At 43.4% G+C, this 25,732-nt stretch overlaps 1 protein-coding gene across 2 annotated transcripts in view; it reads left to right on the top strand.

Annotated features, from left to right (window-relative positions):
• The window catches only part of LOC132378878 (semaphorin-7A-like), a 29,983-nt gene extending 12,677 nt beyond the window's left edge, over nt 1–17,306 (top strand). For both annotated transcript variants that reach the window (XM_059946145.1, XM_059946146.1), the window contains exons 4-14: nt 45–143; nt 628–730; nt 818–925; nt 2,824–2,945; nt 3,648–3,826; nt 4,678–4,789; nt 12,318–12,513; nt 13,248–13,363; nt 13,671–13,831; nt 14,987–15,036; nt 15,591–17,306. In XM_059946145.1, the coding sequence (XP_059802128.1) occupies nt 45–143; nt 628–730; nt 818–925; nt 2,824–2,945; nt 3,648–3,826; nt 4,678–4,789; nt 12,318–12,513; nt 13,248–13,363; nt 13,671–13,831; nt 14,987–15,036; nt 15,591–15,955 (1,611 nt within the window). In that variant the 3' untranslated portion in view covers nt 15,956–17,306. The remainder of the gene's footprint in view (nt 1–44; nt 144–627; nt 731–817; nt 926–2,823; nt 2,946–3,647; nt 3,827–4,677; nt 4,790–12,317; nt 12,514–13,247; nt 13,364–13,670; nt 13,832–14,986; nt 15,037–15,590) is intronic.
• The last annotated feature ends 8,426 nt before the right edge of the window (nt 17,307–25,732 follow it).

Below are 25,732 nucleotides of genomic sequence, written 5' to 3'. Positions count from 1 at the left end.
TTGACTGATTGGCTGTTTAACTATTGAATCTCTTTATTTTATAGGGGACCTGTGGGAATTATATCATGATCTTGCACAAATTCAATGAAACTAACTTCATTTTGTGTGGAACTAATTGGATGACACCAAAGTGTTGGCTGCTTGTAAGTAACTGGTGATTAATATTTTAACATATTCATTTGAATTGTGCCTTTCACCTTAAAGGTTTAGAAAAACAGATTTGGAGCAATTTTAACCTATATGATGGTGTGAAGTGGCTAGACCTCCTGCCTGTTGTCTGCATTTCCTTGGCTACCACCCAAATATAGTTCATTGTGCGCAGTCTCCTGGAGTCAGAATGAACCTGCCTAGTGACAAACCCTCCGGAGTCAATAAATCCAGAGACTTACCACCGTCTGCAAGAAGTAATTCCTACTCTCCTCAGGATAACGTGGCTATTCCCTAATCTTATCAGCATAACCTCTTATTCGAGGTTGCAGCATGGAAAGAGGCCATTAGGCTCATGAGTCTAACGCTTCCCTCTGCATGTCAGGAATAATCTTTTCCTCTTTATCTTCACTACAAGAGAAAAAAGCATTAATTTTAAAAGGTATATCCCTTACCAATTTTTTTTTCTTTTTTTAACAGTTCAATAATGAATTAAAGGAATTTCTCAATGAAAGGAACTTTTCTGTGGGACCAGGTATCTGCCCTAAAAGTGCACAACGAGGTTTTGCTTCACTGGTTGTCGGTAGGTCCTCTTGCGGTTTCAATTCACATTAATTTGGAGATCCAGAACTAGTACACTCAGTGTGTGTGTGTGTGTGTACTTTTACAGAGGAAAGAATCTATTCTTCAGCATCTAATGGACACAAAGAGATCCTTACTGGTTACAAGAAAGGTGATGAGCCCTCACGATTAAAGTCTCGTGATGAATGGATTAAAGGTAAGTGTGACATTCCATTCTCTCGCTTCTCCTGTTAAGATTTCTTTCCTTCAAATTCCTCACCCTGTGAGTGGAAGTATTTATTTTTCTGTCTCTATAGTTCTTCCATGACCCCTTCTCTCAGAAAGGACCATGACCATTTCCACAAGTGTCACCAGTTTTAGTCCAGTGAATGGGTCTGAAACACTGTATACATCAAACTTTAGATACAACCCTGAGTCATGTCATCTGCAGAAATACTCTGATGATTCAGCAATAGTTGGGTATATAAAGGGAAGAAAGGAGGATGAATACAGGGCCCTGCTGGAGGACTTTGTCAAGTGGTGCAAGCTGAGTCATCTGCAGCTCAAGTTCATTCAGACAAAGGAGATGGAGATAGACTAAGCCTGCACTGCTCCCTGTTACTATTAATGGTGAGTACCTACAGGTATCTGTGGGTTGCATCTTGATGACAGACTTGAGTGGAACACCAACACAGAGGCTGTGTGCCAGAAGGGCCGGAGTCTCCTCCACTTGCTGGTATCAACACGGGTGATGCCAACAGACTTAATAAACTGATTCGAAAGGCTGGCTCTGTTATCAGAGTCAAACTGGACATACTGGTGGCTGTGGTAGAACAAAGGAACCTACGGAAATTCCTGGGAATTCTGGACAATGTTTCTCACCCTCCCTATACCACCTTAGCTGACCAGAGGAGCACTTACAGACTAAGGCAACTGCCCTGCTCAAGTATGAGGTCGTTCTTACCCTCGACCATTAGGGTCATAAATGAGTCAACCTATAGCCAGGGAAGTGATGGCCCCCTCCTATTAGACTATTTGTAGTAACTTTAAGAAAAAAATTTATTCTGTGCAATTGTAATGCTACTTTGACACTGTACTTTCCTTTAGGATCAGTAAGTATCTATCTATTATCACTGCACCGTTAGATGCTATATTGAGATCTTTAAGTATTGCTGAATTTTGCATGATGGTGTGTGGGAGGAATGGAGGGAATTTGAGTGATTCCACCCCTTTGCTGGAGTCAGATCAACTGCAGCTGCCTGCTGGAAATGGTGACTGTGACTGCGTACCTGGGATGTTCCCTGTCTCTTCGGCAGGAATTGAAGCAGTTTGTCTCCTGTGGCTGATGCTCTGACAACAAACTGTTTTGCTTCAGTTTTTTCTGACTTTCTGTTAATCCACATTTATGGACAACGGATTTTTATTTTCCCAGCCTGCCTGGATTGTGGTACCAAACCAGAGGCAATAAAGGCTCAATATCAGAAGGCTTCAGATGGTTCAGTGCTGTGTGTTAGTGTCTCATGCCAGTGAGCCATGGGGTTTGGCACTGAATTTGACTTCCTCATGGGAGACCATTGCAAAATCAATTCTTCGTTTGTGGTTTGGTAAAAGGTCACGGGAGGCTTTCACCGGAGAGAGTGCCATCTCACTTGGGGGAAGGGTGAAGATTTTCCTGTGTTTAAATGGAATGTGTGACAACAGAACATCAGAGCATCTGGAGCTTGAAACATTTATAATGTGTGGGATGTCTTCAGCCCTCTATCAGTGGTGTGATGTCAGTGGGAAACTGATGAAGCTGTAGTATGAGGGGTCTCATCTTCAGTCTAATACCTTATGTAGAGACAAAGTCCAATTTTCCATTTTGAATGAGGTAAGATTGCTTTGAAATCTCCAAAATGCGTCACCCACTTATTAACCAAGTTACTGTTTGTGGGAGCTTGTTGTGTACAAACTGGTTGTCATGTTTCCTATGTTACCACAGCAAAGACACCCAGTTATGAAGAATTCTGGGTTTCTCCATTTCCCAACCCTTCAATTTCCTGGCTACCATGAGCTCTCTCATCCTTACACAGCCACTTCATCAAATAAACTGTAATCTCACTTCCTTCCCTTCAGATCCCAAGTTTGTGGGAATGTCACCACTGGGCAATTTGGTTTATGTGTTCTTCAGAGAAAGGATTGCACAGGAAAACCCAGATGTTGACCCATGGATTTCACGGATTGGCCGAGTGTGTAAGGTGAGTGTGCCCCATGGGCTGTGACTGGATTTTCAGTCACCTTGAGTTGGATCATTACTCCATCACTGAGAAGCTTCCCTCTGGCCTCTCGCCATATTTCCCTCAAGGAAATCGGACAGTGCGGTCGGTAATCAGAGTTCTATCCCCTCCCCCCCCCCCCCCCATTAGTGCAAGCTCCAGGTCAAAGCCCAATGTTGGAAAGTGTCTAGCCCTGCCATGGGACACTGCTGAAATCACTGACAGTCCACGCAGACAATTTATTTAAAGGTTGAGTCTATTTAAATCTGTTGCTGCCACCTCTTTGTCCTCAATGAGAACCTTAATGATTTTGTTATGAAACTTTATGCCATTAAAAGGTACGGTTTGAACTAAATCATTGTTGCTGATCACTGCACATGTTAGAAGTCTAAAGAGTACTATCTGCTGTGAACTGGTCATTTCTGCTGTAAGTTAGTCATCTGTGATCTTCTCTCCACATGTTATTCTGGACACTGTGCCTCATCATAAAACTTGCCCACAGCTTCTATCAATACCTTGTACCGCTCAGTGAGATCACACCAGGATTTAAGGCGCTTTAAAGCGTGCAGTCATTTTGACCGCATGTTCTAATCACCTGACGGGAGGCGTCTTCCCTCTCCACCTTTCCTGGGTCAGCTGCCGATGTGATGGGTTGCAACAGGTTCGGATCTGTTTTGTTCACAGAATGACCGAGGTGGATCCAGACAACGACTGCTGAGTAAGTGGGCAACCTTTCTCAAAGCCCGTCTGCTCTGTAGCAACCCTGCTGAGAACGTCCATTTCAACAGAATTGAAGATGTCTTTGTATACAAGTCGCCCCGTGACAACGAAGAGAGAGTGTATGGAGTTTTTAGCAGCAATTGGTGAGTTTATAAGAATAGCTGAACAAATCAAACCTATCAAATTTAATGCTGTTCCATGTGAGCCTGAGCCACCCTGATACAGTGTAAGTGATAAAAGGCACCACTATCCGCACATTCTTCCAGCCAGTCTTTTTTTTTCTAAACAAACTTGGAATTGCTTCACTTTTCTCAACATTGAGGGTTAGGAAGAATTTTTGTGTTACAAAAAGCCCTCTTCGGCCAATTGTCTTCAGAAGCCCTTGAGCAGAAGGCATTTGTGAAAGGTAAGCCAGCCGATGTTAAAATTCCTGACCTGAAGTTCACTCTGCAGAGACTCACTTTGAAGCCATCCAAGGATCATGGGGCACTTCATCCCTGGAAACAAAGGAACAAACTGTCCCAGGATGGGAGGGTACTGCTCAGTACCTTGTCGTTAAATACCTTTGTACTAATGTGTTCTTTTGGACATGGAGAGATAACAGGACAGGGTGTGCAGAGGCATCCTTACACTGAGAAAAGTCTGAATAATGGGCTAGAAGGGCTCACAATATGTAAGGATCTCTGATTCACTATTATCAATCTGATTGTTTCTATACAGTATACTGTAATATCAGTAAGATCAATATCCTGTAGTGTAACATTCATCAGATCTGATCCAACACTGTAATATTGAAATATGTGCTGTAAAATTAATCCATTGAGGAGATAAAAGGTAAAAAGTAAGTTAAATTGTTCATTTAGGATAGAAGACAATTCACCCAAGGCCAATAGGAGAGGTGCTTTTGGATTTCAGTGCTGTGCGTGAAAAATGACTCAGTTTGTTCTATTTCTGTCCTTCACCAGACACTTTTCTAATACCATGCCTCTTTCAGGAATGGAACAGCTGTGTGCGTGTACTCCATGAAGGAGATCAGTGACGTGTTTGGACAATCTGCCTTTGTGGGTTACGGGGGCAGTATTCCCTCCAACCCCAGACCCGGCCAGGTGAGGAACTGCCAATTGGATGTTTGACTTTTATGAACGCAGGGTAATTATCTCATGAGAGCAGGACTTGAACAATCTTTATTACAGTCTTGTGGTGTTACACGTGAGGAGTACAGTGAGGGGAAAAATTGGACCAGTGCATGTGGATGTGGGCCACTGATTTAATGTCAGCATTTGTGATTCAGGATGAATCATTCCACCGAGATGTTACATTGAGCATCATAGGAAGTCATTCAAACTTTACAACTCCTCCCTCGGAGTGTCAGACACCCTGAGCCAATAGGCTGGTCCTGGACTTATTTCCACTTGGCATGATTAACTTATTATTATTTAATTATTTATGGTTTTATATTGCTATATTTCTTCACTATTCTTGGTTGGCACGGCTGTAACGAAACCCAGTTTCCCTCGGGATCAATAAAGTATGTCTGTCTGTCTTTCTGAAAACTGGCAGAAGTTTGAGTAGTAGGGATTTAGAGGTGGATGGTGTCTGGGAAAGGCTACAGGACAATGGGAGGAGCTGGTAGGTACAACACCAGGGACACAGTTCTATTCATGGTAGGTGGGGGAAATGACAGAGCAGTATGTCTGCATTGAATCATCATTATACATGTTTAGATGGCAATTTAAAGTAAGTGAAGGATACAGAAGGTTTAACGGTTTCACTTAAGATGACTGGATCCCTCCTTGCACAGAATTACATGGATGTACAGTACAGAAACAGACCATTTGGCACAACCAGTCTATCCCAGCATTTAAGCCCTACTCAATTTTCTCATCTCGTTTCCCATGCAAATCTACCAGTGGTACTCTATATTTCTTTGTCCCCCATACATTGAGTTATGAGATGGGATTGAATTTGCCAGGACTTTTTCTCTAGAGTAAAGAAGGCTGAGAGTGACCATTCAGAGATTAATAAAATTACAACAGGCATTGTAGGGTAGATGATCAGTCTTTTTTTTTCCCCAGATAAGGAAGTGTGAAACTAGAAGGCATTAGCTTAAGATGAAAAGTGGAAGTTCTAAAGCAAACCTGAGGGTCAGGTTTCTCACACAGGGTGGTGGATATATGGAATGTTCTACCAGAGGAATTGCTGGAGGTGGGTCCAGTTCAAGCAGTTAAAGAAAACGACTGGCTAGGTACATGAATAGGAAAGAAGTAGAGAGATGCAGGTCAAATGCAGCCAAATGGGACTAGCTTAGCTTGGCATCTTGGTCAGCATGAATGAGTTGGGCCAAGGGGCCTGTTTCCATGCTGTTTGACTATGAACTTAATGCATTTACAGTGCCAGCTCAGTCCCTCTATGGGAGTGAGTTCCACTTTCCTACTGCCCTTTGGGTAAAGAGGAATCTTCTGAATTCTCCTCAAGTTTCCTGGTGTCTCTCTTGAAGGCATCTGGTCATGGTCACACTCTTCCCCACAAATGGGCTCTGCTCTTTCTGCTCACTCTGTTGAAATCTGCAATCAATTAAAGAACTTCAAACCAGATCTTCTACCCCCAACCTTGCTTTCATTTCCTGGAGGAAAAAATACTTGGTTCATTTTAGATCTATTTTAGTCTAAAATCAAGCACTATTCACGACTTCCACACTTGCCTTTCATACACCAGACTCGTCCATTACACAGAATATCAGTCTCTGATTAAACTTGCAGCTCAAACCAAATTAGCTGATTCACAGGTTAAGACAATGAACCATAATACTTTCTATATCTGCAAATTTGAATTCTTAAGCCTGACTGGTCTCTCTTAAATATTCAAATATGTAGGTAGATATCAAGACCACTCGGTAAAGTTATCTATGATAAATATGCAAATCTTACAGGCAAAATGTTCAATTCATTCATTCTGGCAAATCCCAAATTTCAAAGGTTAAAGTGCGTATCATCGCAATGTTATCCAATCTCCATGCAATCAAACTGACCTGTTACGAATGAGGAGCAACTCTGATGGGCAGAAGGGTGCATAGTTGCCCCCCCCCCCTTTTTGAGAATCTCAAAATCGCTATTATTTCGGGTCTGATACCCAGGAAATGAGAGAGATAAACAGCTCATGTCAGTAATGAGAGAGAGACAACGCAGGGATACACAAAGGTGGAATGTCTCCTCCTAACAAAAGCGGAACGGAACCACTGATTACTGCTATTGTCTCTTGGAGAAGGAGTTGTGTATTGAGTACTGTTCTATTCATTGAAACCCCTCAGGGGGCAACCAGAGTGGTCTGGTTAATGTATTGCATCATCCCAACCTGATTGACACCTGAGACCCCGTGAGTAGGGATAAAAGTAGGGTCTGGGGAACACCCCTCAGACGCGCCAGGAGAGATGCTATGAGACCGGTGGGGGCTTGTGTGTGTGTGTCCACCCTTGCCTGGGTGACGAGTCCTCCACGGAATGGTCTAGCTCAAGGACGGAGGGGTCATACGTGAATGGCCACAAAAATAACGCATCGACGGATCAAGATCATAAAAGGAAAGTCGACAAGTCAATAGCTGTTACTCTCGCTTTCTCCTTCTCTCTCTCCAACAATTGCAACACAGTGATCAGCAACTACTGCAGCCTGCATGAACTGAACTGAACTTTACATTTCCATCAGACAATTCATTATCCCCTAGACAACGATAGAGCTTATTTCTTATTGATTATTATTATACCCGCACTTTTAGGTTTAGTATTGATGGCATATATTATCTGTATATTTGCATTGATATTATTTTTGTGTATTTTTACTAATAAATACTGTTTAAAAATAGTATCATCAGACTTCAACGGATACTCCTATCTTTGCTGGTAAGATACCCAGTTATGGGGTGCGTAACAACTTGGGGCCTCGTCTCGAGATTTGATACCAAATTGGAGGGCCAGAGAATCGGGTGTTTAAGTCCAGACTTGGATCTAGTTGCGCAGGTAACCAGACGGGAAACCAGCAAAGATGGACCTAGACGAATTTACACAAAACCCGACTTTGAAGGCGCTAGAGGAGGCCACAAAGACGGACTTGGTAAATATTGCGAAAGGACTAAATCTCACAGAGGTGAGGTCATCCATGAAGAAGTGGGAGATGCGGAGGGCCATAACTCAGTATTATATTGAGAAGAATGTGTTTTCGGCTGAGGTATTGGAACAGATCCCTGAAAAGGTACCAGCTAGTGGGACGGTTCAGTTAGAGTTGGAAAAATTGAGGCTGGACGCGGAACAGAGGAAAAGGGAGTATGAGCTCCAGCTAAAGGAGTTAGAGGCGAAGAGGGAGCGTAAAATTAGGTTAAAACAGCTGGAAGCAGCTGAAAAGGAGAAGGAAAGAGCTGAAAACCAGAGGGAGCATGAACGTAGGTTAAAACAGCTAGAAGCAGAGGAAAGGGAGAAGGAAAGAGCTGAAAGGGAGAAGGAGAGACAGAGGCAGCATGAGCTGGACATGGAGAAGTTAAGGCAAGAGCGAAGAGCTCAAGGGGCAGACCGAGAGGAGAAGTTTAATGTTAGTAGGGAGTTTAGGTTAGTACCTCCGTTTGAGGAGACGGATGTTGATAGTTATTTCTTGCATTTTGAAAAGGTGGCAGTGAATCAGAAGTGGCTCAGTGTTCAGTGGGTGGCGTTGTTACAAAGTGTGTTAAAAGGGAAAGTGCAACGGGCATATGCGGCGTTGTCTGTAGAGGAGGAGGAATATGAGAATTATGAGGAAGTAAAACAGGCCATTCTTTGGGCCTACGAATTGGTACCTGAGGCATATAGACAAAAGTTCAGAGATTTAAAGAAAGTGTGGAATCAGACGTATGCAGAGTTTGCCTATGAGAAGGGTGTGCTCTTGGATCGTTGGTGTGCAGTAGAAAGGGTGGAAGAGGATTTTCGGCGTTTCAGGGAGATAATTCTGACTGAGGAATTTAAAGGTTGTGTTTCCAATGATAACCAGATGTATTTGAATGAGAAGCCGAATAAGTCCATATCAGAATTTACCAGGTTCGCAGATGAATATGCCCTAACCCACAAGAGAAAGTTTTCCTCAAATAAGAGTTACCAGAAAGACTGTAGGAACAGTAGAGAAAGCCCGCCAGCTGAGGCAGAAGTTCAGCTGGGAGCTAGTGGTAAAAGTAAGGAGGAAGAAAGGCAAGCTGGCAGGAGGGTTCCTGACTTGACCTGTTTTAATTGTGGAAAGGTGGGTCATATTGCATCTAAGTGCTTTGCTCCGAGGAAGGAGAAAGGAAAAGGGAATGCAGCAGTCCCTACAGGATGTATTGTGTCGATCAGCAAATTGACGAGAAAGCCCCAGGTAAATAAAATACAAGAGGGGCATGAGAAATTTATTTCAGAAGGGACCGCGTCTGTGAAAGAGGGAGAAACACCAGTTCCAGTGCGGATCTGGAGAGATACTGGAGCTGAGCAGTCATTGATTCTCAGTAAGGTACTAGATTTTGGTCCTGAGACGGGAGAGGTAGTTTTGAGAAGCATAGGAAAAGGGACAGAAGCTGTACCTTTGCATAGGATCATTATAAATTGTGATCTGGTATCTGGACCAGTTGAAATCGGGGTACAGTCAGAATTACCGGGAGACGATGTGGACGTCCTTCTTGGTAATGATTTAGCAGGTGGTAATGTGTGTGCAGCAGTGAAGCTGATGAGCAAGCCTGTAAGTGTTGAGAACCCACCCCTAGGTTCCAAGATCTATCCCGCATGCACGATCACTTGCAGCATGTCGAGAAAGGCAGCTGAGAAAGAGACCAGTTTAAATCAGTCCAGTATCGATTTGGCTGAGACGTTTTTACCGACCCTGTACCAAGAGGGGTTAGAGGGTGGTAAAACGGAGAATAGGGAAGTGAAAGAGAGTAAAGGAGAGGTGGTAGACCTACCCTTAGCCAGGAGGAAATTTATAGAGGCACGGAGTAAAAATGAGAAACAAATAAGGCTGTTAGAAGGTCCAGGGTTGGACATGGATGATCTGTCTGGCTTGACAGAACTGTTTGAAGAAGTTGAAGAATTTAAAGGTGTTCCCAATAATGAAATGAGGGCAGTCCTAGATGAAAAGGATGCCATTACCTTGAAGGAGTCTGCTGGGTTAGCAGATGAGGTTGTTTTAACCCGCAGGGTTGAGTTTACTTCAGAAGGGAGTTGCCCAGAGAGTAACTGGGAGGATCAGGGGAACTTAGAATTTGAAAAGGGGATGGGTATTGAAAGCCTGGAAGGGGCAGTTGTCCCGTTTGAGTGTGTTCAAGATGTGGATGCACATGGTACTGAACCTAGTAGTGACACTTAGGAAAAGTCTGAGGTATCTGATTTAGTTGAAAAGGAATGCAGTCCTTTTGGATCAGATGGACTTGGTTCAGTGAAGAAAGGGTTAACCTTGGTACTAGTGGGAAGTGAGAATTCGCAGTTGTTTGTGTTAGAAGGTGTGTTAGAAGTTAGTGAGGAGATAAAAGGTGGTGATGTGGATATCATTATTGAAGGAGAAGGGAAAAGTGTAGTTCCTAAATTGAATGAAGAAAATTTAAAGTCTGCATTGGTGTCAGAAGCAGTAACCAGGCTGAAGGAACAATGGCTTGTTAACAAGGTGCCTGCAAATCAATTACAGTTTGATTTGGAATGTAAAGGTACCCCACTCGCTAATGTTATTCAAGGGTGTGTTGCGAAGAGGCAGAATTTGAAATGTTGTTTCGACAAAGAGGGATTGCTTGCAGATATTAAACTGAAAACTAATAGAATGAAGGGTCCTGAAGATAAAACTAATGACTTGCTTAAAAATAAAGAATTGTGTGGAAGTTCAGAAGATGGGCTAAGTTTGGAAAACATTGTTGATAAAATAACTCCTATGAAAGGAGTATGCGAAAGCCTATTCCACACTGGTGAGCAAACTAACCACGTGAGAGTTAAGTGGAAAAGAGGCGAAGGTTAAAAAAAATGCCACTTTAAATAACAGGATCTGGTTTTGAGGGATTTCGACAAAGCATGTAAATAATAAAGACAACACCCTGGAAGATTGACTGTTAAGTTTAGAAGTAAAATAAAGATTAGTATTTGCATAAACTTTTGTAATGTACTACAGAATAATCACACATGTATTGGTTCACATTTTGTAATATACACTTAAGCTAAGATCACAACTCTTTAGTTTTGTTTTGCTGAAGAAAAGGAATAAAAATAGGTGGTTATTAAATTGGAGTCTGATGCTACAGGAATTTATTAAGGTACAAGATATTAAGATATTAAAGGAAGTGACAATGTAATCGCTAACTGTCTAGATGCTGAATTGAATGTATAACTGTATTACTCTGTAGTGAAAAACTCTTGTGTTAGATTCTGTAATTCTGTAAGACTCTGTATTAGTTAATTTTCCCTTGTGGTGAAAATTCTTAGAAGGATGGGGGTATTACGAATGAAGAGCATCTCTGATGGGCAGAAGGGTGCAAAGTCGCCCCCCCCCCCTTTTGAGAATCACAAAATCGCTATTATTTCGGGTCTGGTACCCAGGAAATGAGAGAGATAAACAGCTCATGTCAGTTAATGAGAGAGAGACAACACAGGGATACACAAAGGTGGAATGTCTCCTCCTAACAAAAGCAGAATGGAACCACTGATTACTGCTATTGTCTCTTGGAGAAGGAATTGTGTATTGAGTACTGTTCTATTCATTGAAACACCTCAGGGGACAACTAGAGTGGTCTGGTTGATGTATTGCATCATCCCAACCTGATTGACACCTGAGACCCCGTGAGTAGGGATAAAAGTAGGATCTGGGGTACACCCCTCAGACGCACCAGGAGAGACGCTTTGAGACCGGTGGGGGGCTTGTGTGTGTGTGTCCACCCTTGCCTGGGTGACAAGTCCTCCATGGAACGGTCTAGCTCAAGGACGGAGGGGTCATACGTGAATGGCCACAAAAATTACACATCGATGGATAAAGATCGTAAAAGGAAAGTCGGCAGGTCAATAACTGTTACTCTCTCTCTCTCTCCAACAATTGCAACACAGTGATCAGCAACTACCGCAGCCTGCATGAACTGAACTGAACTTTATATTTCCATCGGGCAATTCATTATCGCCTAGACAACGATAGAGCTTATTTCTTATTGATTATTATTATACCCGCACTTTTAGGTTTAGTATTGATGATGTATATTATCTGTATATTTGCATTGATATTATTTTTGTGTATTTTTACTAATAAATACTGTTAAAAATAGTATCATCAGACTTCAACGGATACTCCTATCTTTGCTGGTAAGATACCCAGTTACGGGGTACGTAACACTGACCAGAGAACAACCTTCCTAATGTTTGTTACTCTCTGCTTTACCAGGTGTTCATCTGTCAACTTCTTCATGGTCACTTTTCTTCCTATTGCATTTTTTGATTGGTAACTTATCGTGCATTTAAAAAATCACATTCCAACTAAAACCATTTGACTTGGTCTCAAATTTTTTCTCTCACCACCTCTTCACTTAATATCTTAGATTGGTGAAGGACTCTTTTGTTACTCACCTTTCACACTGATGCACATTGAATTGGTAAATAACACAATTTCTATTATTGTTTGCTCATTATTTCAGTGTGTCACTAACACAAAAGAACTATCGGATCAAGTACTTACTGTTGTGGAGAACAACCCAGAGATGAAATCTTGGATATATCCTATTGGGAAAAAGCCCCTCATTATCAATCATCAGAATCACTTCAAGAAAATAGTTGTGGATTCTGTTGTTGACCCCAATGGAGATGAGTCCCGTATCCTGTATGTGGCGATGGGTAAGGGCTGATAACCAGCAATGTGAAGGTGCCCAATTTTGTTGTTGCTGTTGTAGTCCAATGTATTGACTGTCAATAGTATTGTACAATGAAATTGTATAATATACATTCATTTTGTTCATAATTCTAATTCTGGCTTTTTGGAGCAGTCAAATTAATTATTTGAATTTTTTTTCCCCTTATTGAATTGGCATTATTTTTCTCTCCAATAGTAGGGATACAGTTCCACCCACAGTAGGTGGGTTTTGTTACAGTGCAGCATGTTTCCATAGAGTGTTACCTTTGTAAATATTCACATGGCAATTCATTATATGATTACAATAAATCAAAGGTACACAAGGGTTAAGGGCTCCTACTTGTGATGACTTGCATGAGATCCTACTCGCATGAGGTATGCAATATAGAAACAGGCCACTTGGCCCAACCTGTCCATGCCAGCACTTAAGCTGCACTCCAGCTTCCTCGCCTCATTTCTTATCTAAATCTCATTGTTACAACTGAACCTGCTTCTGGCTGTTTTTCAGTGGTGTTGTGGGAGAGTTGGTTAGTGTGTCGGGTCTTTGAGTGACCCTATGGGCAAGTGACAATATGCCTTATCAGCAAATGTGGGTGGTTGAAACTCTGGTGATTTAGTGGCCTGTTTTTTTTTCATTTTCTTTTTCTCACTCTCTCTCATCACAAATTCCTGTTGTTCTCCAGGTTCTGAAATGTGGGAATGATTTTTGTTTATACAGGAGATGGTAAAGTCCAGAAGATTCTTGAGACTGGTCACTCAGCCTTCATCATAACAGAGCTAACCCTTTTAAAGGAACCTGCGTTAATCTTATCAATGTCCCTTGACTCTGTGAGAGTAAGTGTCCCTGGAGGAGTATGCATATCTATAGGTAAAATGGGACTGGTGGGCACCATGAGTTTAAGTACATTCTGGATAGAGATCTCTTTATTAACTGAAATAGTATAAATTGTGGGATACTGTAGTATTGTAATGTGTGGCTCTGTAATCATTGAATAAATCTCTTCCGGAAAAGGAACTTTAAAAAAAGTGTGTCAATGATCACCCCCGATAGAAATGACCAGAATTATTTTCCAGTACTTAATATTCATACACAAGCATTGTAAATAATTATTAAAATAGTTATTGAATATGTACTTTGTAGAAATTCCTGTACATCACATCCGCCAAGGAGCTGCTTCGATTCCCACTGGTGCAGTGTGAGGAATACTGTAGATCGTGTGGAGGATGTGTTCAGGCCAGAGATCCTTACTGTGGATGGAATCATTGGAAAAAGAAATGTGTTCATGTCACACCCAATTCTAAGTAAGTCTTTTCATTGTTTTTTTTTCCTTTATATGAAATTCAGACTGAAAGTCTATGCAGTACTGAGAGACAGCAACACCGTCAGAGGGATCAACTCTCCAGTGACCCATTAAACCAGGGCACCACCTGTTCTGTCAGTTGGACAGGAATCCCCCAAGTTATCCAGTCACTGTCCCTCATCCATTGAACATAAAATACATTAGCTAGTAAACACACAGCCAGGATTGTTGTGTATAAATTATTTTTAGTATTAGAGATGTAAGAGATTGCAGAACCTGGATTCTAATGCAACAATCTGCTAGAGGAACTCTGGTCAAGCCAGATTTGTGGGAGGAAAATTATGATTCCTGAGCTCCATAGAGTTCCCTAGCCTCAATATTTTCTGGCCTTGCACATTAGTTCATGAGCAGTAAAGGGGCACTTATGGGAGCCCAGGAAAAGAAGTCTTCATTTTGTTTTTACTTTATGTAAGGCATGCACTTATGATGCACAGGCGTGATGATGTATGTCCATCACATACCTTTACATATAACCTGTAATGAATTATTTAAGCAACAAATTCTTAATTGAACAATATATTTACAATATTACTTAAATATTACTGAATATTAAAAATTCAACACTCCTCCCTACTTGGCTATAAACTCTAACTCAATATAGAATGCATCTCAACAATTGCTCTGTCCAAGACTGCAAGAGATTGCAGAGAGTTTTGAATATGGCCCTGTCTATTAGGAAAACTAATCTCCCCTCCAGTGACTATTCTTCTGGCTCAGGAATGCAGCCAGTATAACCAAGGACCAATCATACCCCAGTCATTGTCTCTTCTCTCCTCTCCCATCTGGCACAAGATACAAAAACTTGAAAACACATGCATCCACGCTCATTTGATAAATATGAACTCTAGATTTCTCATTTTATTTCAACATGTCCCTTGCACTTTAGTTGTCCACCTGAACTACTTTCTCTGCAATTGTAACACAATATTTTGCATTCTGTAATTGTTTTTCCTTTCAAATTACCTCAGTGTACTTCTGTTTAAAAATTATTTGTATGGATGGCATCAGAAACGAAGCTTTTCACTGTATCTCGGGACATTTGATAATAATAAACCATAACCAGATGCTGAAGTCCATTTTCCATTTCCTTTTGCAGGAATATCCTTCAAGATCTCAAAAGAGGTGACAGCTGTCCTCCAGCTAAAGGTGACATTGTTTTGACAAAAAAATCCAAAGTTGCACTGTTTCATACCTCTGGTCACAGGTTCAGTTCTCATTTCAGGGTATGTTTCATATGAGGCCCATTTGTGGCCACTGGAACAACACGGTCTGAACCATTTCTAAACAAAATACATACCCTTTAATAGAGGCAAATCACTTGGCTTTCTGATTTTTTGAGTTAGGAAATGATGACTCTCTTCCTCTTTCTGTTTAGACCATGCAAAACAGGAACAATAGTAGGTCTGTGGAAGAGCAGTTTAAGCAAAGATCACTGTGGTCACAGTAGAGGCACAGCTTTGAGGAGAACACAGAAGGGCAGGAATAATTTTTGCAAAGAGTTTGCATGGATTTAATTGGCCAAATGTTCTTCTGTGCTGACAAGATTTAGAAACCCCAGAGGTCAGGTGCCTGAACTAAAATAATTGTTAAAGCAGTTGACCCTTAAAAGATGTAAAATCTCAGGAAGTCTAGCAGCAAAGTGAGCTGAAGAGAGCTGTAACAAACCGGCAAAGTAATGAATGCTGTTTTCCTCCTCCTAGCTGTATCTTCCTGCTCCTCGTGGCAAACAACTCACCCTGGATGGCTGGTACTCACTTTTCCCCTTAAGAAACGTGTTCCTGTGTATCTGTCCTGCCCGAAGCATTCCTATCATGCTGATTACTACTGGAGTTTCAAAGATGGCTCCAAGGAGCTGCCCTGTTCTTCAAGTGACGATAATTGTCTGCTGTCCATAGGTGAACTTTCTAACAGTGACGTTGGCTCTTATAAATGCATTTCAAATGAAAGAGGAGTGAAACATCATCATGCTGCTTTTGTGATTAAGAACACCGGTGACTCTTCAATATATCTGTCCAGTGCTGCATTGTATTCTATGACAGTGGTAGTCATCTGGCAATATTTTTGAGTTGTGTTTCCCCGGCAAAAAAATACTGGGAAATCATTTTGCAATGTTTGAAAGACATTTGAACAGGTACATGGAGAGAAAAATTTCAGCGGGGTTTGAGGCAAATGCACACAATCAGGAGTGGTTAAGGAAGGCACTTTGGTTGGCATGGACAAGTCAGGGGAAAGGGCCCAATTCCACGCAGCCTGACAATAAAGACCAATTTTTCTTTGTGAAATTTCCTGACAACAAACTGATGGGTCAACAACTTCCTTCCTTCCCTCAGGCTTCAGGTTCAGTCGGCCTGCCAACATCCAAACATCTAGGATTTTAATATTCAGCTTGTTTGGGTGTCCTTTATAGAATTCCAAGAACCTTGGCTTTTTATGTGGGAGGCTGGAAAGGTTGTAGAATAGCACAACACGTTATTATCATGGGAATCAGGAATTAGTCCTCTAAATCCCTAATCACTGAAACACCCAACTAAATGGTGATCGAACTGCAGGCCACGCAGTGCCAATGGACAGACAAGCAGAGTTAATGTTTCACAACAGTGACTTGTCAATTTAAGAAAGCCATCAGGCAGCAGCCGCCACTTAGTATTTTAACAGTGCTGCACTGTTGTGGAAGGCTCTGGTTCATGTCCTGGTTGCTTCGTCTGTCAAGGCGGCAACAGCTCATGCTACGGTATACGGTGAGTCCCAGTCAGATCTGTGCTAATTATATACGTGCATCACAGGAATATTGAACAAAAATGTACACCCAGTACGCTCTGGATATTTGTATTTCTAGGGCAGTTTTATAGCTCAGGAATTGTGTATTTACCACGCTTTATTAGAAATTGTAATTGGTAAGTTTTTTCTAGGATAAACTTTTTTCTAATTGTCACTACTGATATAAAAATTTGTGATTTAAATGTTTTCACCTTTGTGTTGTACTCCCTGCACACTGAACTGAGTTCTGTTCTACCTGCCCAGGGCTGCATTACTGTGTTGTTCAGCAGATGTTTGTAGGAGCTGAGAGGAGAAGCTTGGCTCATGACAATGAACAGCCTGAAACAGGAGACACCAACACCCTCTTGTTTACTGTGGCCCTGCTATAGTAACATCGAAGCCAGGCAAGATCTTGTGAGGTTGTTGAATTGTTGAGAGAATTTCACCCATGGGTGCATTCTGACCCCTGCTGTCCAGACTGTATAGGGGTGAAGCCTGAAGGCTATGTGACCTTACTGCAATTGGGGATGTTGTGTCCTGACCGACAGCCGGCAATAGCTTTATTTTGACTCAAAAAAGCCTATGTACAACACTGATTCATCTGAATTGTAATTTTATTTGCACTTTGCAAAGTTATCCAATAAAGTCAATTTGTTCCCACTGTGAAATAAGCTTCATTTGTTTACACTTCAAGCACAATGGGTGCCTTGCAGAAGTCACAGCTTCCAGTGATCACCAGCATGGGTGTCAGTCAGATAGTGAGACCTATCATTCTGAATGTTACTTCCACTCTGATTGCATGTTTTCACTCTATTCTCACTGACTTCAGTTTTATCAGGACCCATCGATGCCACAATTGGTCAAAGTTTAAATTAATATCCATTGCTGTGACTCATCTCACCATTGAAATTTAGTTCTTGGGTCCATATTTAGATCAACATTGTGATATCTGGAGTTGGATGGTGATGCACCATCAATAACTCACACTGAGACGTAAGGCGAGATATCGGCTTTTATTGACTGGAAGAAGGAACCAGGAGTGAGTGTCTATCATACAATGTCCTGGAGACTGAGGCCGAGCGTCAGGCCTCAGATCTCCTTTAAATAGGGGCCTGTGGGAGGAGCCACAGGAGCAGTCAGCAGGGGGCATGTCCCGACAGGCACATAGTTCACCACAGATGGTCCTGGGTCCTGACTGGAAATCAGTAAGTAGATTAGTGACACTCAGTGACACCACTGACGGCTTTCATCATGGCTGGTGACTGAGTGTAATCTGAATGGTCGGTAGTTTGTTGGATTGGCTTCATACTGTTTCAGTGACTAGGATATGCCTGGTCAACTTCTCAATTTGTTGGGTCGATGCCAGAACCATTTAGACAGAGCTCAACCAAGTTCACCAGCACAGTTCTTTAGCACCAGAGTCACAGATTTATCTGACCCCACAGCCTTTGTGAGATCGTAACCCAGTCCTGTACTCTGGGTTATGACCTCACATGGAATGAAGGGAATTGGCTGGAGACTTGCCAATGAGGATCTCAACCAGATGCAAAATTGTTCAACTATTCATCATTTCTAGCTGAACATGGTTCGCAAATGTTTGCTTAGTTGAATACTGAACTCAACCAATGATGGTAGGGATGTTCTTGTAGCTTCCTGTTTCTTATTGTTTCTGATGTCCGGATGATCAGAGCTCCATAAGATGCTTCAGGAAGCAAGAGCTCATCACAATGCTGGCTGAGCAAGTTGATGTCATAACTATTCAATGGTACTTCACCTATTTGTAGTTGTATTAATCCTGAAAAACACACAAAATGCTATTGTTCCCAAAGGAACTCCAAGAACCACAACCATTGATATTGCGTATCAACAGTTTACACTTGAGTTTTGTTTGGAAAAGATGGACATCATAGGCAATATCTGCATTTATTGCCCATCCCTGCTTTCCTTGAACTGAGGAGCAAGTTGAGAGTCACCATATTGGTAAGTACAGAATCATTTATGGACGTCCCTTCCCAAAGGAGCTTTAGTGAACCAGATGGGATTTTACAAAATGTTAATAGATCAGCATCAGCATGACTGACACTGGTTTTTGTTTCGTGCCTTGATTTTAAATTCCCCAGCAATCATAGTGGGATTCAAATGTGTGCCTCCTGCATCAGCAGTTCCACACTTGGGTCAGTAACCCAGTAAATGAACCACTGCATATTAGAGCCCTAAACCCAAGTCAAATTCTGCTACAATTGGAATGAAGATTGGGGACATTGCAGCCACAGGTTAAATACTGAACTCACAGAATGAAAATGATAGCCAATTCCAAAATATTATAGTCAACTATCTAACGTGTGTGTGGTGGTGTGTCGATACATGTATGTACTGTCCATAACCAAGTGTAGGATTCCATGATGCACTCACACTGATACAGTCAGTATAAAGGAACTTGTGAGAAAGGCTTCTGTGGAATTTCAACCTCACAATAAGATGGAAAAACAACAGTGAGATTATTCAACAAAAGACTGTTGTATGAAATGCCAACACTAAACAAAGTGTTCCGTGGGTGGACTATAATATAAATCATTTTGCTATAAAGAAGGTGTTTGTGTGGAATGGGGACTATTTGTGATTGAAGATTCAGGTTCAGATTAGTTTATTGTCACATACACGAGGGTGCAATGGTCTGTCTTGCTTGTATGATGCTCAATAAACAAGATAGTATGAATATTGTACGTAATAAAGTGGTGATATTTTACATTGTAAAAATAGACAAAATGAAACAACACAATGCTGTAAAAAGGAGGAAGGCAGCAGAACAGAAATTATAGACCTGTTAGTCTGACCTCAGTGGTAGGGAAGTTATTGGAGTCAATTGCTAGGATGAGGCTATGGAGTATTTGGTGACACAGGACAAGATAGGGCAAAGTCAGCATGGCTTCCATATAACCATTGTACAATGTCCTGGGTATGTTACTCAAAATGGCCTCTTTGGTTTGTTACAAGTAGGAATGTTTCTTTGTCGGATAAGTGTTTCTCTAGCCGTTGTTTCACTTTAGAATGGCTGATATGGTAATTGTATTCATTTGTTAATCAATGGGGAATGTCATTGTGTCTTGTGATGCTGGGAACTTGGGGGAGGAGGAGAAGGACGAGGAGTGGGAGAGTGTCCCTGCCCCTGGAGTGAAGGCGATGTGTCAGTTTGTTATCACCGTGAAGGCCGAGGAAGACATGGAAGAAGGTGGACGTGTGCTGGACTGTTCGTAAGACCACCGGGGTGGTCCCAGGTGCGACGGCCGGATGGGTCGATTGGTTCGTTGATTGAGCTCCAACGAGTGCACTAAACAGACTGAACTTTGATAAGTGGCGCCTTTTGTTTTTTTTCCTTGTGTATATATATTGTATTGCTTACTACTCTTTTTAATTTTAGTAAACTCTTTAAAGTGTATTTCATAACGGTATTTGTTGTGGATTTGATACTGTTGGCGGGCTCGAGGCGTAACCTCGATTCTCACAGCACCTGCGTGTACGGGAGGTGGGTTGGAGAGTGGCTGGATCCCTTTTTCCCCTAGACATATACCAGCCTGTGGGTAAGTGTTACATATGTGGGGGCTCGTCCGGGATTGGATTGTCAGGGGCTGTGGAATCGCGCAGGCAGCAGAGGAAGATGGACAGAGATAAGTTTGTTTGTTGGTGCCAGTTTGAAGATGTACCGGTACAGTACGCATGCGTAGTGAGCGGAGTGGATTTTCGAGTTTCAGGAGACGTGATAGTGCGGGGTTTAAGTTCGGTGAAGGGTATTGGGCAGGTAGAATTGGTAGCTAGACGGTGTGGTAAAGAGGTGGGGTCTAGCTGGGTGTTGGTTCGTACGAGTACTGAAGTCAGGACGGTGGAACTGCCGGCGACGGTCAGTGTACCGGGGGAGGCGGGCCCGTGGGGGCTTCACTCCTACAAGGATGAGGCTGAGGAGTTAGAGCTAGAGGTGGACCCCAGAGAGGTGCCCGGCACTAGTAAAGGGAGGTGGGAGGAGGGAGTCGTGACTAAGCCCCGCTCCCCAGGTAGGGTGGAAGCCTCGGAGCTGGCAGCCGCACTTTATTCCCTGGTGGGGGTGGCCGAGAGGCCACGGCTGAAGCTGGGGGTGTTCTCCGGAGCCAAGCCTACTCCGGATGGGGAGGTGGACTATGAGACCTGGATCGAGCATACGTCTTTGATGTTAGAGGAGTGGCCAGGTTCAGAGGAGGAGAAGAGGCAGCGATTGCTGGGAAGTTTGAGGGGTTTAGCAGCCACAACCATCCGGGAGTTGAAAGCTGAGAAGCCTGGGGCCTCAGTGGAAGACTGCCTAGAAGTTTTGGAGGGAGCGTTTGGGTTGTCAGGGGAACCCTGGCTGCTTTTAGCAGAGTTTCAACGCCTGGAACAATGGAGAGGGGAAAAGCTCTCCGAGTATATATTTAGGATGGAGGGGATGCTCTCGGGGCTGCGGCGCCGAGGGGTAGTGAAGGCGACTGACGTGGCTAGCGTGAGGATGAGTCAGCTATTCAGTGGCTCTCTGGAGGAGGACAAGGTGGCGTGGACTATCCGGCAGGCTTATAGGAAAGGTCCCCCTCCATCCTTCGGGCCACTGATTAGAGAGGTGCGAGTGGAAGAGGGAGGCTGGAACGAGCCGTGGACCATTTGGGGGTTTTTGACGACGCCATACCCCTAGTTTACTGTGACCTGACCGCTCTGGGGACTAAACAGTTGCCGGAACTGAGTCCGGGGGAAGTGGCAACTGCTCAGCAAAATGACCCGGGCATTGGCACAGTGTGGAGAGCGGTCGAGAAGGGGGATGGGGCGTTGGCTGAGAAGGCGAAACACCCATATGTGCCTCTGTTGTTGAAGGAGTGGTCTCGGTTGAAGTTAAAGAACAAAATCTTGTACCGGGTAACAACGCCTCCGGACCAACCCCGCTGTTGGCAACTGGTCCTGCCAGAGGAGTATCACCAGACTGTACTCCAGGCCTTACATGATGATTCTGGACATTTGGGGGTGGAAAAGACATATGGATTACTCAAAGACCGGTTCTACTGGCCCCGGATGAGGGGGGACGTCGAAGAATACTGTAGGGGATGCCGTCGTTGCATCCAGAGGAAGACCCTGCCAGCGTTGGCGGCTCCACTGTCGCACTTGCAGAGTGCGGGACCTCTGGACCTGATATGTATGGATTTCCTGTCGATTGAGCCTGACACCAGCAACACCGCGAATGTATTAGTCATCACCGATCATTACACTCGCTATGCTCAGGCATTTCCCACCAAGGATCAGAAGGCGACGACAGTGGCGAAGGTGCTATGGGAGAAGTACTTTGTGCATTACGGCCTTCCCAGGCGAATCCATAGTGATCAGGGGAGGGACTTTGAGAGCCGCCTTATCCAGGAATTACTGACTATGCTTGGGGTTGAGAAATCCAGGACTACCCCTTACCACCCACAGGGAGATCCTCAGCCAGAGAGATTCAACAGGACCCTGTTGGATATGCTTGGGACGCTGGAGATTGGGCAGAAAAGCAGGTGGAGTCGTCATATTGGACAATTGGTTCACTGTTACAATTGTACTCGCAATGAGGCTACAGGGTATTCACCCTATTATCTGATGTTTGGGCGGGAAGCGAGGTTGCCCATTGACGTGTGTTTTGGAGGTGGAGTGGGTGAATTTCCCGGGAAGTCCCATCTAAAGTACGTGTCCGACATGAAGAGGGAGTTACAGCGGGCGTACGAGTTGGCCGAGGCGGCGGCTACCAAACAAAATCAGCGGAATAAGATGCGGTATGATCGAAAGGTGAAGTTTGTACAATTATTACCGGGCGACCGGGTCCTTTTACGGAATTTGGGACTCCCTGGTAAGCACAAGTTGGCAGATCGATGGGCGGCCAGCCCCTATGTAATAGAGAGCCAGATGCCGAACCTGCCAGTTTACCGGGTGAAACCCGAGGATGGAAAAGGGCCTATCAAGGTACTCCATAGGAATCACCTGCTGCCACTGGGTCAAGCGGTGCAGGTGGATAAGGAGCCCGAGTGGGAGGTTACGCCCAGTACAAGGACTCTGCGAGGGAGCGGAGAACGGGAAGAGCCCGCTGCTGAAGAGCGGGGACGGGTCCCTCACTCGGGAATGGCTACCGATTCAGAGGAGGACGACTCAGATGAGTGGGTCCTGTTCCCATTCGCTAGTGCTCCAGTACCAGGAGAGGAGGCTCCTGGCCCTTCCCATACTGAATTGGGTGAGAGGAGGGAAGGTCTTGAGGGTCAGATGGAGAGGCAGACTACATTGGTGGGAGAGAGGGTGGAATCTGAGCGTGAGCCGGGGAGATCTCGGGTGAGGGAGGACCCCTGTGAGGAAGGGGGTGCGGGTCTGTCAGGTAGACCTGGGGTGTCCGAGACAGTGGGTTCGCAGGTGACGAGGGAGCCCAGTGGGGCAGAAGGGGTATGGAGATCTCAGAGGATTAGGCGCCCCCCGGAGCGGTTGACATATGTGGTACCGGGAGAACCGAGTGTGATTTCTACTGCTCTGGGTAGTTATGTCATTGCCTTCTGCACCTGGGTTGGGTTTTGTGTGTTGCGAGAAGCTTTGGGGACCTCTAGTAATGCCATGAGGGCATGACATTTGCTGGTGGGGAGAGAATGTACAATGTCCTGGGTATGTTACTCAAAATGGCCTCTTTGGTTTGTTACAAGTAGGAATGTTTCTTTGTCGGATAAGTGTTTCTCTAGCCGTTGTTTCACTTTAGAATGGCTGATATGGTAATTGTATTCATTTGTTAATCAATGGGGAATGTCATTGTGTCTTGTGATGCTGGGAACTTGGGGGAGGAGGAGAAGGACGAGGAGTGGGAGAGTGTCCCTGCCCCTGGAGTGAAGGCGATGTGTCAGTTTGTTATCACCGTGAAGGCCGAGGAAGACATGGAAGAAGGTGGACGTGTGCTGGACTGTTCGTAAGACCACCGGGGTGGTCCCAGGTGCGACGGCCGGATGGGTCGATTGGTTCGTTGATTGAGCTCCAACGAGTGCACTAAACAGACTGAACTTTGATAAGTGGCGCCTTTTGTTTTTTTTCCTTGTGTATATATATTGTATTGCTTACTACTCTTTTTAATTTTAGTAAACTCTTTAAAGTGTATTTCATAACGGTATTTGTTGTGGATTTGATACTGTTGGCGGGCTCGAGGCGTAAACTCGATTCTCACAGCACCTGCGTGTACGGGAGGTGGGTTGGAGAGTGGCTGGATCCCTTTTTCCCCTAGACATATACCAGCCTGTGGGTAAGTGTTACACCATATAACAATTACAGCATGGAAACAGGCCATCCTGAGATGTCCTTTCTAGTCCGTGCCGAACGTTTACTCTCACCTAGTCCCACTGAACTGCACTCAGCCCATAACCCTCCATTCCTTTCCTGTCCATATACCTATCCAATTTTACTTTAAATGACAATACTGAACCTGCCTCTACCGCTTCTACTGGAAGCTCATTCCACACAGCTACCACTCTTTGAGTAAAGAAATTCCCCCTTGTGTTACCCTTAAACTTTTTCCCCCTAACTCTCAACTGTCCTCTTGTTTGAATCTCCCCTACTCTCAATGGAAAAAGCCTATCCACGTCAACTCTATCTATCCCCCTCATAATTTTAAATACCTCTATCAAGTACCCCCCTCAACCTTCTACGCTCCAAAGAATAAAGACCTAACTTGTTTAACCTTTCCCTGTAACTTAGGTGCTGAAACCCAGGTAACATTCTAGTAAATCTTCTCTGTACTCGCTCTATTTTGTTGACATCTTTCTTATAATTCGGTGACCAGAACTGTACACAATACTCCAAATTCGGCCTTACCAATGCGTTGTACAATTTTAACATTACATCCCAACTCCTATACTCAATGTTCTGATTTATAAAGGCCAACATTCCAAAAGCTTTCTTCACCAACCTATCCACATGAGATTCCACCTTCAGATAACTATGCACCATTATTCCTAGATCATTCAGTTTTACTGCATTCTTCAAAGCCCTAACATTTACCATGATTGTCCTATTTGGATTATTCCTACCAAAATGTAGCACCTCACATTTATCAGCATTAAACTCCATCTGCCATTGTTCAGCCCACTCTGCTAACTGGCCTAAATCTCTCTGCAAGCTTTGAAAACCTACTTCATTATCCACAACGCCACCTACCTTAGTATCATCTGCATACTTATTAATCCAATTTACCACCCCATCATCCAGATCATTAATGTATATGACAAACAACATTGGACCCAGTACAGATCCCTGAGGCACACCACTAGTCACCAGCCTCCAACCTGACAAACAGTTATCCACCACTACTCTCTGACATCTCCCATCCAGCCACTGTTGAATCCATTTTACTACTTCAATATTAATACCTAACGATTGAATCTTCCTAACTAACCTTCCATGCTGAACCTTGTCAAAGGCCTTACTGAAGTCCATATAGACAACATCCACTCTTTACCCTTGTCAACCTTCATTGTAACCTCTTAAAAAAAATTCAACAAGATTTGTCAAACATGACCTTCCACACACACATCCATGTTAACTTTTCCTAATCAAACCCTGTCTATCCAGATAATTATATATACCATCTCTAAGAATACTTTCCATTAATTTACCCACCACTGACATCAAACTGACAGGCCTATAATTGCTAAGTTTACTCTTAGAACCCTTTTTAAACAATGGAACCACATAAGCAATACACCAATTCTTCCGGCACCATCCCCGTTTCTAATGACATTTGAAATATTTCTGTCAGAGCCCCTGCTATTTATACACTAACTTCCCTCAATGTCCTAGGAAAAATCCTGTCAGGACCTGGAGATTTATCCACTTTTATATTCCTTAAAAGAGCCAGTACTTCCTCCTCTTTAATCGTCATAGTTTCCATAACTTCCCTACTTGTTTCCCTTACTTTACACAATTCAATATCTTTCTCCTTAGTGAATACCGAAGAAAAGAAATTGTTCAAAATCTCTCCCATCTCTTTCAGCTCCACACATAGCTGTCCACTGTGATTCTCTAAGGGACCAATTTTTTCCCTCACTATCCT

The sequence above is a fragment of the Hypanus sabinus genome, chromosome 21 (assembly GCF_030144855.1).
Source record: "Hypanus sabinus isolate sHypSab1 chromosome 21, sHypSab1.hap1, whole genome shotgun sequence".
Lineage (NCBI taxonomy): Eukaryota > Metazoa > Chordata > Chondrichthyes > Myliobatiformes > Dasyatidae > Hypanus > Hypanus sabinus.
The sequence above is the reverse complement of the archived record's forward strand: the minus strand, read 5'-3'. Positions and strand labels throughout refer to the sequence as shown.